Source organism: Brachyistius frenatus, unplaced genomic scaffold, assembly GCF_029030835.1.
Source record: "Brachyistius frenatus isolate BFR_SWC_R1_liver_20210118 unplaced genomic scaffold, ASM2903083v1 Contig_103, whole genome shotgun sequence".
In the NCBI taxonomy this organism is placed as follows: domain Eukaryota; kingdom Metazoa; phylum Chordata; class Actinopteri; family Embiotocidae; genus Brachyistius; species Brachyistius frenatus.
In genome coordinates, this window is record NW_027210702.1 from 611,305 (window position 1) to 625,331 (window position 14,027).

The window sequence follows — 14,027 nt, forward strand, 5'->3', positions numbered from 1 at the left end:
ACATAAAGCGTACTGCAAGCAGACACTTGCCACCGTGTGCGTGCATGTGTGTGTGTGTTCGTTTTTAATCCTTGAAAAGGCTGGCAGTGACTGGCCCGAAAATCGGATGTTTTCTCATTCGAGCATTTCCCAGACACACCTCTTTCTCCCTCTGCCTCCTCTTTTACCGTCTGTCTGTCCGTCTTCCCCATAATTTATTTTACAGTTGTCGGTAACTGTTTTGCCCTGGGAGAGAGAGAGGGGGGGGGAGAAAAAAAAAATCAAAAATCATAATTACTTTTTATTATGTCCATCTACTGCTCCCTTCTCTTTCTCCTCCTCCTCCTCTTTCTCCTCCTCCTCGTGACACACAAAAACACATGCCCACAGCCTTGAGGCAGTATAGTTAAGGAGGTATGTAAAGTTTATCTTTTTTTTAGGACCAGGAATGGACAAACCAGAGGAAGAAAGAGGAAGATAAAAGGTGCAAGAGGGGGAGGGAAAAAGACAAAGATGGAGCCTGATATAGTGCGAGAGAAACCCGGCAGAAAATAGGCTCTGAACTGCAGGTGTGAGAGCAATTTTGTGGCTTCATTTCTGTCTCGCACACGCAGACGAGTCCCGACAGTGAAACAGGAGGGGAAGGGAGATCAGCAGGAATTGGGGGCAGCTGACATAAAGCAGAAACAGCACCGCGAGAGAGAGACAGAGAGCGAGAGAGAGAGACAGCAAAGGTATTAGCAGCTCATAAAAAGGCACTTAGAGCTGCAGTTAGGCAACTACCATTCATCACTACTGGCTCAACGGCAGCTGCTCCCATTACGAGGAAATGCAGAGATAAAATGGCAAAGATAACAGATGCGTGAGAAAAGGAAGTGATAAGGAACGTGGAAGGAAGATCTGATTTTCTAAGTGACGGTTTAACCTGTTTTGTGACGGAGGGAATTTTTTTTTTTTTATTTTTAATTTTTATGTTTACAAGTTGGAAAGACCGCAGCAGAAACAGCCTCTCCATTCATTTTAAATGGTCTAAAAGGAGGATGACGGTATGAGGAGAAACTGTGCCAGTGCCAAGCCGCTGCCAGCTTCTGTGGACGCTGGATAACTTGCAATTTCAGAAGAAAAATAAAAAGAGAGAGCGGCAGTATAATCAGTTGTAACGCACGAAACATCTCTCTCGTCACTCCGCCCACAAGATACAAGCCTTTCATTCTTGTATTTTTTTCTCACTCACTCCAGCAGGACATCTACGAGCGGGACACACAGTCACTCTGTTTGGACAAGAACTCAATACCAAAAGCTGGACTTTTTCTTTTTTAAACCTCCTGCTTCCTTTTTTTTTTTTTTTTTTTTTTTTTTTTCAAACTCCTTTTGGGATTTGAAATAAGCCGCTTCTAAAAAAAAAAAAAATCTCTCTCTTTGATGCTTTTCTAAGGATCAGACAGACTCTCAGAAAAGTTGTGAGAGATTTAGAAGAAGAAGGGAAAAAAGCTTTGCCCTGAAGGTTTCTGAAGGAAGAAACAGGAGACAGATAAAGAGGCAGCAATAATCTGAGAGAGACAGAGGGACACAGCTGTTGTGTGGAGAGAAAGAAAAATACAGATAAAGAAGGCGCACAAGTGTGAAGGGCGAGGAGAGGAGACAGTGACGAGGACGACCAAGGCTGGAGAGAAAAGGGGGCGATAAATGGGAGAAGCAGCAGATAGAAGACAGAGACTGAGGAATATTTCAAGTTGAAGGCCGAGAAAAACGAAGTGAAGACAAAACTCAAACACCTGACATCAAATTAATAGCAAGAATGGAAGCTCAGCAAGGCAAGAGGAGAGACTTCCTCTGAAGAGAGAAGAAACAGGAGTCCTGTTTGACACGAGGAAGACGAGAAGATTTCCTCATCATGATTTATTCAGCTGATTTCCCAAATTCCAACAACCTGTGCCGGAAAAGCAACTTCGTCCCCGGATAAAATGAAGAGAGGAGCCAAGAGATACCTGACAAATCTGTGATACCTTCCTGCTCCTCCTCCTCTTCACCTCGGACTCCTTCCCCTCCTTCTTCCCGTCTGTCTCTTTACATCAAGCCTTACATCGACTCACTTCCTCCTCCTCTGGCCTGATATCTCCTCTCCTCCCCTCTACATCTCCTCACTATGTGGATACCAGCTGTGCTCCTATGGATGCTTAATATCTGTAATTTGTGCTCAGGACAAGACAATACAGACTATTACCAAGGTGGAGACATGGGCACAGAGGTAAGACATTTTACCTCAAACACAACACACACTTGACCTGAAACCTGACGAAACTATGTTCACATGTAGAGCTTTTTTTTTTTATTGTGCCAATAGTGTTTATAACCAATTACAGGTGAGGAATTACAGGAAGAAGCTGAATGAATGAGTGAAGAGACATAACAGATGCTTCCATACAAGTGCAATACTCTCCACCATCATCCTCAAAAAACAAAATGAGGGAATATCTTTTGTCAGGATGGTTTTAGTCAAGATCTCCTTTACAAAAAGATTACAACAAATTTTAAACTATTCCCGCAAAGCAGTCGTCACACATCCAGCTCTGGTTGTTCGCTTTGAACTTCAGTAAGACAGCATGACCTTATAAATAAAAACACAGGTAAGCTGACTCCTTCCGAGGCTGGGCCATCTCACTTTTTCCAAATAACTCACACTGGTGTGCGTTACAGCTGTCAGTGAATCGAACTGCATTGAGGTAAATGGCTTTCAGTGGAGGCAGAATGGGCACGCTAACTTCAGCGTAACACAAAGTCAATAATTGTGACAATCTCGTTGAAAAAAAAATCTCTTTTATGTCACCATCTATCACTGAATTAGGTAACAAAATGGTGGTTGAACATGTTGCCCCCTGATGAAAGCCCTTTGTGTTTCCACTGTTAATAACTGATTAAGTGTTTGCGCTGATGTTACGGAGAGAAATCTTTTTTTCCATCACCTGTCAGTGGTCGTTACGTCGGAGAGGGTCGCTGGAGCTAAAGCAACAGACCCCCTCTTCATCTTCCAGCTGACTGACGTCACACTGTTTGGATCTCTGGGACATGAAGTCCAAAAAGACGGACGCAATTACCTTTTATCACCTTTGGTGCTGCAAAGGACAGCGGAGTTAAGCGTGAGCTTTCAATGAATGAAAACAAAGTTGAAAGTGGACTATAACCTCAGAGGACCTGGAGTAGAGCCGGTGGCATACAAGATGGTATCATCAGCATAAAAGCAGATGTTAAAATGTTAGGTTGTAATATAAATACTATTTTAATAACCTCAAACACAAAGACATGACTTGGAGCCAATTGAAAGCAGAAACATCAAATCTATAGAAAGCTGCCTATTTAGCAAAGAATTACAATCGAGTGTTTAAAAAACTGCTGTGGCTGATGGACATTATTTGTCCATTTAGTAGTGGGCTGTCCAGTAATTCTAGGATTTAGGCTTAAAGATACCTAACAGTTTATCTTCCTTACATAAACAGTTTCTATTACAAAATGCCCAATATGTTTCCTTTCCGTAAACTGCCATCTTGTTTGCGTAACTTCACTTAATCCCAAGTAAATCCAAGCTCTATTTAAAAGATGGCATTTCCCCTGGTTTCAGAAGCCTACCTTACTGTAAATGTTGGTTATGAGCAGCCAGGAAAGCTTTGGCTGTTGGCTCATAAGCTCTATGGAAATTCAAACACGCTTCTTTGGAAATAACTCTGTGTGTTTAAGTTAAAAGCTTCCGACTCAGTGATTCATGGTGCTTCTGACGTTCGGTGATGAAAAGTACCGGCATTAGGTTACAAATAGGAATTTTGTCATACTCTTGTTATGCTCAGTTTCAATATGTGTTTCAGGAGATTTTAAGCAATACACACCAGGAATTGAATGAATAATTCAAATCCAATGATATATTTTGAAGGGTCTGACTGCATCTTACATGACACAGTTTTTAAATAAATTCTAAGAAACGTGCGTTTATGCAGCAACAGCGTCAGATGATAGATGTTTATAATAAAAGACAGACTGAGTGACCTATGCATGGGTGTGTGGACATATCTGTGCCGATGTGGCAGCAGTAACTGCTGCAGGACACACCCCAGAGCATTGTGGGAATGGTCATTCATCAGTCATGACCTCACACCACTTAGCGATGACCTCATGTCCTGTGATCACACATAAAGGGGAGAAGAGGACCGAAGGAAAAACAGGAAATGTAGGAAGAGAGAGAAGACTCCATCCTCTGGTGTAAAAAAACAAAACAAAATAGAGATATTTAACTGTAATTTCATGTAAAGTGTAGAAGTGCAATCTGCTTGAGAAAGCTAAACAATAACATACCGCGTCTAATTTGTTAAATTGTCCATAGTTTTTATAAACCACCAACACCCATGTCGAACCTCCTTATGGATGCTTCAGTGATTAAAACCAAAAAAAAGTTCAACTACTAAAACTTGGCCAAAACAAATGGATAAGCCTGCAAAAAAAACCCCGATGTTTTTAAAATCAGCAATGCTTGCGGTAGAGGGAAATATACTGGCAACTGAAGGAGAAAGATTCTTCAGTCCTCCAATGAAAATAAATAAATTCTGTCATCCACTGTATGTTGAGAAGTGAATTCAGCTGTTTATAATCATTAAGGAATGTCCGACATGGCTGCCAGACTACATTAACTCTAGACATGGCAATGTCAATGACTCAATTTGACTAAAGTATGAGGACATTCACGATCCTCAATTGACACATTCATGTCCCTCTTTGTAGGTCTGGGCAATATAGCGATATTATATCGTCCACCAAATATCTAGACGCAGATATGGTCAAATCTGTTCCGTTATTTGGCCTTATATCCACATTATTTATCCTCTCACCTTGGGAATATTTTGTGAAAGCACCATTTATAAACCCTGAAATATTATCAATATCAAGGTATTTGGTCAGAAACATTGTGATATGTTGTTGTTTTTTTTCATATCAGGGGCCCTGCCCTACTTTTTAGGATAATTGTTATTACTGCTTAACATCAGCACCCTGTCATTACCTTTAGCTGTAGTCTTGTATTCTATATGACGTTTAAGTGGAGTATTTTTGTGGAAGAACTGAAAAAGAATTGAAATATTAAATATGACACGTGAGCATAAGAAAAGACACACAAACTGAAAGCGGAGGTGAATAACGGCAGAAATATGTTGCTACAGATGAGATGGATGGAAAGAAACAGAGGGGGAGGAAGACAGAAAGAGATAAATGCAGAGGCTGATAACAACACGCAGATCTGGTTCCTGCCAGCTGTGCCAATCTGCTCTCTCTCAGCCTGGGAAACTAAACAACCCTTCTCATTCCCTTGGGGAAGAATTAATATCTGGTAATAAAAAAATAAATAAAAAAAAAACCTCCCAGCTGACATACAGTAACCCATAGATGAAACAGAAGCCTCTATGCAAATTAACCTCTAATCTGTCATCTACTGTACATCTGCGGAGTCGAACAGTCATACATCATGGAGGCAGAAAAATCATTATGGGGATGACTCACGGCAGGAGTAGTTTATAGAGCTATATCTACCGTAAACTGCACTTTCCTGAATGGAGCTCGTCCACCATTTAAATGTGCTGACAATCTTCTGTCTGTCTGATCCATTTAAGATGCATGCAAAAGATTCCTCAGACGCTCTTACGAGCTGGACGGTTTTACATGAAAGACTCGCACATAAAATAGAGCAAAAATCAAGCCGTGTGCTGCACACTGCGTCTGATTGCAGCGTCCTGCTCAAGGGCACTCCAGCAACAGGGCAGTAATTCTCAAGTTTTATCACATTCCCAGAGGGAAAGGTTTTTTTTTTTTTTTTTTTTTTTTTAGAGTCAGGCTTGTATAACAGGGACTGAGGCATAAAGCAAACAGTCTTTTGTGATTTCATGCGTATCAAATGCAAGAATGAGTGCGTGTAGGTGAAAAGAGGACACGCACACTCTTAATAACTAACAGTAGCCAGCAGTAACATGTTACAACACATTGGTAACTGAGGTATTCGCTGTTTATCCAGCACAAACCAGAAAAGCTGACACTGTAGATTCTGCAGCATCTAATCGTGTTCATCCAAAAAACACAAATCGGACCAAATCACTGTCATACCCAACTTTTTAAAATATAAAAAGTGTGGTTTTTAAAAGTATTTCTATTGTATTATATAACCACAAATAGCATATTTGACCAGGAACTGGTGTCTCACGAGCCAAATGTTAGTTTGTTGGTATCTTTGAGGCTCATTGATGCCCTCCTCTTTGTGGTTTCATCAACAAAATCCAATTTTTTTTTTCCATTTCTCTTCTCTCCCGTTATCCAGGTTCCAGCGCTGTCAGATGACCAGCCCAGTTTGGAGACAGTAACCAGCATGGATCAGCTCCTGCAGCTTCTATACCCCGAATACAGTTTGATTCAGCACTGCATGAGGAGGAAATCACGGCACGCCTCCTCATCCTCCTCCATCCTCCCCGCCCCGTCCTTCTCCACCTCTTCAGCGAGCCCTTCGGTCCACTCTAACGACGAGGATCTGTGGGGTCAGCTGAGGGAGGAGGCTCTTTTCAAAGTGGACGGGACTCTGGGAGGTAAACACTTCTCAGAAAACACACCCTACACATGAAATCTTAAATCACAGAAGTCCACAGTATTTGAAAAAAACTTGAGCAAAGGGAAGAAATGCAGTGATATAATGATAGAAATCAAGTTTTTGTGGACTGCCAGGCAGGTTTCATTGCACTGGATTCAGACAGAAGCGGTCGTACTGAAGAGGTGGATGATTTCCTGCCTGAAACGGCTCGCTGCTCTTCAGAGTCAGATAATCTGCACACAGATTCCAGTAACTTTATCATCCATCTTTTCAGTCATCCTTGAGGAGATCCAGCGCACCTCATGCCAGCCCAGAGAAGTGTGTGTTGAGGTTGCCAAAGAATACCCAGAATCCACAAGCCAATTCTACCTCCCTCGCTGCGTGGCGCTGCATCGCTGCGGCGGATGCTGCAACAACGAGGCTTTTTACTGCACGAATACGAGCCACGCGCTCGTCAACAAGACGGTAAGTAACACGGCTCTGTTTTCTCCCTTCTATCTACCAAATTTCGTCCCATTTTTTTACTTTTACAACGCTCTGCCCCATGACATGATCGCGCTGGTATTTTCTGCTCTTACACCTCAAAACCGCCTCGGGAAAGAGGGCCGAAACCAAACTGCCCAGTTATGTAACATCATCTGTATCACAACCCACCCTACTCCAGTGGGACACCCGTTCGGCTGCGACCGGTCATCGAGTCCATATAATAAAACACAGTCACGCACAGTTGCACAATCTTGCAGCAATTGCATAAACGTCTGCACGTCAGGCAAAACACACACCGCCAGTAAAGTTGTAATCAAAGCAGCAACAGCAGAAGAAGAAGAAGAGGAAAAGAGACAAGGGACGTAATAAACAATCAAGACGAACTGTTTTCGTAAACACACACACCTCTAACCTCGTACTTCTTTGCGGCCAGTTGATGGAACTGTCCCCGGCCAGGATCGATCGGTCCGTCGTCATGGTAACCTTCATCAACCACACTTCGTGCGAATGCCTCTCCAAGCGGCCGCTCCACTCCATCATAAGACGAGCAGCAACAGATCACCTGTGAGTGACGCGTGAATGCATTTACAAATACCTGTGAGTCACTGTCGCTGCATTTACAGTGTGTGTGTGTGTGTGTGTGTGTGTGTGTGTGTGTGTGTGTGTGTGTGTGTGTGTGTGTGTGTGTGTGTGTGTGTGTGTGTGTGTGTGTGTGTGTGTGTGTGTAGGTGCTCCCCTCCTGAACTCCCCTGTGCCTCGGGGTTATTATGGGATCCAGTGAACTGTGTGTGCGTCTCCACAGATACCATAAACTACATGGAGCGAGAAACAGGTGAGAGTGTGTGAATCAGGTTGGTCAGATTAGTCACTATCTGCATATTCAGTCTAGACTGTCAGTGGTTTCTCAACCCGGGGGGCGAGGCCCCGAGGGGGAACTTTAAAGGTTTCAACATAAATCTGAATCTAAAAAAGAAAAACAATATTTCTATTACATCAAATTAAGTTTAAAATGTTGTGAACTAATGATTTAAAGAGCAGGAAATTCTCCATTGACGAATAAAAACTAACTGGACTATTTACAAGTTAAAAGCTTCAGGAGTTTAGGCAACTCAAAAGGAAATACTCACCACAGTTTACAACAACATTAATGTCATTTTCTAAATAAAACCTTGAGGCCAGGATGTCAAACAAACAACGTGCAAAACCTGAAGCAACACTTTTAACGATTAAATGAACAGGATTTACCTGAGGGGTAAATTCATGCAGTCAGCCCAGTGTTCAGGATCACAGCAGCTGATTTCACTTGTTAAAATGGAGATAACGTGCTGCACAGGTTCGACAAGCTGTGACACCGTATCGTGCACAAACACTCCCCAAACAGAGAGATCATCTCATGAAAAGAAATGTGATTTCATTTCAAAAAGTGGAAATTGCTTTGCCAAGTCGTAAAAAAAAAATAAAACAATCTCAACCACTTTTGGGATGAGAGCCAGATTTATTTTGTTTGCCAAAAATCAACTGCCACAGCCAAATGATGATGAAAGTGCCTGGGAGGCAAATTAAATGAAGTGACTTAAATTGTACTCGTAGTGATGTTTATTCAACTGCGGCGGAAGAAAGTTTAAAGTGTCTTTGTGGCATTTCACTTGTACAGTCATGCAGTGAACTACAGCACCCACCATCTTCACCTACTGGTTTTTTTCTGATGATAAACTAACAGACCTTACTTATTACGTTGGTTTAAAGAACGGGCTGACAATAGAAGCAGATGGGGAAGAGTATGAGCGATTACAAAGTCATTTTTTATATATATGCATATTTATGTGTGCAAATTTTGGACAGCGTATAGGGCAAACATGCGGAGCTCACCTTTCCTGGGGATTGTGCGAATGTTTCCACAATCAACCTCAGTGTAAACAGAAAAAATGTTCTCTTTCTTGGATTTACCACAGGTATGTAACAAACGCAACTGAAGACCTAAAAACAGAAAATGCCAGCCTCTGTGCAATTTAAACCACAGCGGCTCTAACTGCTGGCATCTCTGAAGCAACACTGAGCTCGGTGAAGCTCCCAGATGGATGAAAACTTCAAATATGCTGGTGTTTAGCAGCATTTTATAAAGTAAAGTACTTCACAAATTAAGAATCTGACCAGATGGTGGCGCTACATCAAAAGTCAGAGGATCACCAGGTAAATCAGAATGAATCCTTTAAGGAACTTGGATATCTCCACCAGATTTCACGATAATCCATCCACGCTTTGTCGAGATATTTCAGCGAATATTAAAATCGTCAACCTCACGGTGACTCTGGAGTTCACCTCAGTCATCAGGATTCGTCCTAAATGACATTTTCTTACTTCTTGCCATGTGTCTTCCAGAGACGCTGGACTCGGCTCTGCTGGCTCTCTGCGGGCCCAACAGGGTTCTGGAGGACTCCACCTGCGAGTGCATCTGTCAAAACGGACTCACCGAGGCCAGCTGTGATCCAGGCTGGAAACTGGACCACAATACCTGTAAGGAAAGTTTTTGTTTATTGCATGTACTGAAAAATGTATCTTTTCAGCTGCCTGGACCGGCGGATGACTGCAAGTCTGTAACACCAGATAATAATATGTGCCCATGCCTGAAAAGTGGTGACAAAATGCCCCTTTGAAGCGTTTAAAAGTGTTGAGAAATACCACTTCTTAAAACGCTGCCTCTGCCCTCGGTTTCATTAAGAATGGTTTACAGTGAATACTAAAGGGCCGTTAAAAGGAACTAAGCGTGATCAAATAAGAAAGAGAAAGAGATAGAAGGAAGTTTCGGGAATTGGGCTTTATGCAAATATCGAACAGGTAGGAACATGATCATCAAAGATGATCATCAGTTTTGCACAATGCAATATCTGATCAAGTTTGGTTTTGATTAATAAAACTACCTTCCCTCTTTTCCTCCCCGTTTTATCTTCTCGATCCCAATCTTCTCTCAGGTGAATGCCAGTGTGAAGGTCAAAGTGAGGGCAAGTTGTGCCCTGCTGGCCAGCGGTGGGATGACGAGCTGTGTGGCTGCGTGTGCGCTGCAGAGTGTCCCGGCAACCAGCCGCTGAACCCCGACACCTGCCTGTGTCAGTGCAGAGAGAGCCCACAGTCGTGTCTGCGGCAGGGCAAGAGGTTCAACCCCAACACCTGCAGGTAGGAGTCCGGTCCTGGTCCTGGTAAAAGCCTAAGTGGCCTTGCTTTACCCCCTTTTTCCTTGGGGCAAAGACAGCTTGTCTCCTCTTGGTCTCTGCCAACCAGACTCTTGAGAACCCCCTTCAGCCTGAAGCCCAAAAAAGTTCATTATAAACACACGAACAGACATTTTCACTCAAACTTGACCATGTTGCTTCTGTGACGGGAACAACACGAATCTTGTACTTAGTTTCAACCTCTGATTAACTGTTCACACAGAGAACACAAATATGGTGTTTCATATCTGTTGGCTTCAAAATATTCATCAGTCAGTAAAGTGAGTGAAAATGGACATCTTATTTTGAAATCACAGTTGAACAGTTCATCAGACTTAATGAAGTGTTTCTACGCATTTAATTCAGAGAAACAGTCTCTCAGTCGGGCTTCCAAGCCTTTGGAGTTATTCGTTTTTCTTTTTCTACTTCCAAAGTTGCATCAAATACAGAAAGAATCCTTGAAATCAGCAGTTCTGTGGCACAATTTTCCATCTAAACTGCACTTGTCTTTATTAACAACACAACCATTGCATTGCATAAAGGCACTGACCACAAAGACATGTAACGGTGTCCTCTTGGTGTCCTCTCGGACAGTCTCAAGAGCTGCACATCTGTGTGTCAGTTACCTGAACCGGTAGTGGGACAGCTGCTCCTGTATCTGGTGCTTCAGATGATTGAAGGACCGTTGGAGCGGCGCCACAACTCTCCACCCTGGGAGCTCCGGCATGAGGGGAGAGTGAGAACCAGAGCGTCGGGAGAACGAACTCTCGATGGAGATGTCAAACATTCCACACAAGAAAAAGAAAAAAGAAAAAAAAAAGTTCTCCTTCCGTCTTATTTCGCTCGCATGTTTCCATCTGACCTTTTATGGACATCGGGCGTCCAAAAAGATTTGCGTGTTTTGCATGCGCGTCGCAGTTCCCACAGTCAGCATGCAGGGGATCAACCTTCCTCTGACCCAGGAGGCCTGCAGAGAGACAGAGAGGGAGACCGGGTGAACTTGATGACAGTGAGCAGAGCAGCCATCCGAGCAGCTCGGAGACGGATGGAGTGACAGACACTAAGAAAATATATCAGCGGACAAGAGCTTTGATACGACTGATTTATAATCGGGGCTTTACATGTGGGAAAGTTCACGAACGTACACTCGAGTGACCTTCGATAGCAGTTTCATAAACTTTCTCAGCTTCGGAGGGGACGAAATAAATGAGATCTTTACTCAGACTGAACTTCGGCATAACTCGGATCCCATTTTGATCCACTTATGCAGAAGACTTTCGAAGTTGCATTAAATGCGTTTGTTGGTACGAAGCTTTGTTGTTTCTACTTCAGGATTGATTTTAAGCAAAAAAAAAAAAAAAAAAAGACAAATATCCTGGTAAAAACCAAATCCACCTTTTACCTCCAAACACGGCAGGTATCATTCTTTTCATTTCTTTGACTATTTCTTTTTTACAGTTTGATTCAGCATCTGGTCACAGGAGGTGGTGCACAGAAAAACCAGACACCTACTGTGATTTTGAAGAGGAGAGTTCCCAGAATTCTTGTCTTTCTGGAAAAATACTCCCTTTTTCTCACACACAGAATCTTTTTGATGCACGCACAAAACAAAACTTGGATCAGGGTTTATCCAAAAGGGATGTGATGATCTGAATAATCAATAGCAAGCACGCCAAGAGGATATAATCTCCCCTGTGTCTTTTTATTTCTTCTCTGTTCCTCCTTTCAACCTCACCTATCTAAAAAAAAATATTTTTTTTCTGCTTCTCTTTTTTTTATTCTGCCCTGCACTTATTTCTATTTATTCACTCTATTGTTTCTCTCTTCTCCTTGATCCCGTCTTTATCTCCGGCCTTCCTGTCTCTAGTTGCTACAGGTTGCCTTGCAGGAATCCCAGGCGTGTGTGCCAGCCCAGGTTTTACTACAGCCCTCAAGTCTGTCAGTGCATCCCCAACTACATGAGGCCTAACTGGAATTAACAAACAAAACGGCAGGCGGAGGAGCGGGACTGCAGGCGCTGCCATTAACTGCCCTTTGACCTTCAACTTTCTTGCCTGAAAACAAAAGGGGTAAAACGGTAGAAGTGCCTCTCGACGAGGGCAGGAAGTGGAACTATATAGCTACGTGTCCTGAATTACAGCAGACTACGAGCAGCATTTGGACAGTTTGGACAATGCTGTAATAAAGCATCTGCAAAGGAGGATCAAAGAGGCCAACCATATGCAGGAAAACCAGTGGAAAAGGAAATGAGCGGTGATATTTGACCTCTGTTGGACTCTTGTCTGACTGTGGCCCATGTGTTGGCCTTTGTCCCATTGTTAATAACACGATCCTGAATGGAAACAACCAATCACACCTGGAGACTGCCGACAAGCCTGACAGCGAGGCGGGATGGACCAATCAGACTCTGAGCCAGCGTTCGTCTCTGCTGCAACATGTTCGAGCAAGAAAGCCAACCACCGACCTGCTGCAGAGGCACCGCTCATGCCTGCGTGAAATGGAAAGTGGAATAACATAATAACAGACCAGATACCATACTTTTTTTTTTTTTAAATAAACTAAACAAGCTTTAAGCTTCAGGCAACTTCATACTTTGGCAGCCTCAAGAGACGAGATATTGGAGACGCTGTAGGAATCATGTTGCAGAAGTGGTGTAATGCGAGGTGTTCTGGGATGAATCTTTTTTTGTTTTCCAACACTAGATTTTAATTCTAGCAGGTTGTGTCTATTACATGTACACTGAGGGAAAGAGTAAATCTCTTCATCCAGCTCTGTTAAAAGTCTGGTTTCCCTCAGATTTCTGTAATTTTCCAAGACGGTGATTAATTTAAAACAACTCCCAACAATTAATATGTCCTCCAGTTTCTAATTGCGCCTACTTCAGTGCTGCTCTTTGAAGACTTCTCTTATGCAGGCTGAATCAAGTCACCACTGATGTTAACACGAGGGTAGTTCTGGGTCTTCTACTAATTTAACTTTACTCGCTCCAAGTAATATTATTTGTATATATTTAATTTGTTCATATTTAAAACAGTGAAATTTTTAAGAGGGAATCGTGTGTAGTTGTAAAATACTGTATTTAAGTCACTATCTTAACTAAATATTGTTTTGGAGCAACACTATTTACATGACTTTGTACTCAAGCAGAAAATTTGAATTATGTTTTTGATTGTATATTTTTTCTGCACTGCAAAATATTCATTTTAACAGGTCATTTAGACGCCTTGGCAGTTTGAGCTACGACTGCAGGCCTCAAAAATGCACAAAATGTTATGATGAATGTTAAGATTTACCGCAGTGTAGAAATAGTGTTTATGGATGCAGAGAAAAACAAACTGTCATAATGCTTAAATATTTAAAGTAATTTCGAAGTATTGATTAAAAGCCTTGTCAGACTGATATGTTTATGCCTCTATTTTGTTGATTCTTGAACGACGTTTAGAGAACAGAAATATTTCAATCATTTTAACTCGAAAACATTTTGCCACTGTCAAGGCCACAACCAGGATTTTTGGAATTCAGCCTTTCCTTCGTAAGAGGAAAAAAACAAAAACAATTATTCATTTTCAGTTTGCTTTTAAAGCATTAAAAGTCAAATTTGGTCTTAAATCTACCTAAATAAAAATCCAAAATATGTAATATGTGTTATCCAAGAATGCAACTCCCACATTTACATGAATATAATCCATACAATGAAAATCCTTCACTGCTCCTTTAAAAAGGCTGTTGCATGTAAAAAAAACACACAC

The 14,027-nt window shown here is 42.1% G+C and overlaps 1 protein-coding gene across 1 annotated transcript; it reads left to right on the forward strand.

The window, feature by feature from the left end:
- The first annotated feature begins 390 nt into the window (after nucleotides 1-390).
- LOC138628656 (vascular endothelial growth factor C-like) lies at nucleotides 391-12,948 on the forward strand. The gene is made up of 8 exons (XM_069711819.1): nucleotides 391-2,227; nucleotides 6,323-6,584; nucleotides 6,861-7,051; nucleotides 7,506-7,636; nucleotides 7,801-7,904; nucleotides 9,452-9,586; nucleotides 10,042-10,243; nucleotides 12,146-12,948. Exons 1-8 carry the CDS (start codon nucleotides 2,126-2,128, stop codon nucleotides 12,255-12,257), a joined length of 1,239 nt encoding a protein of 412 aa, XP_069567920.1. The 5' UTR covers nucleotides 391-2,125; the 3' UTR covers nucleotides 12,258-12,948.
- The last annotated feature ends 1,079 nt before the right edge of the window (nucleotides 12,949-14,027 follow it).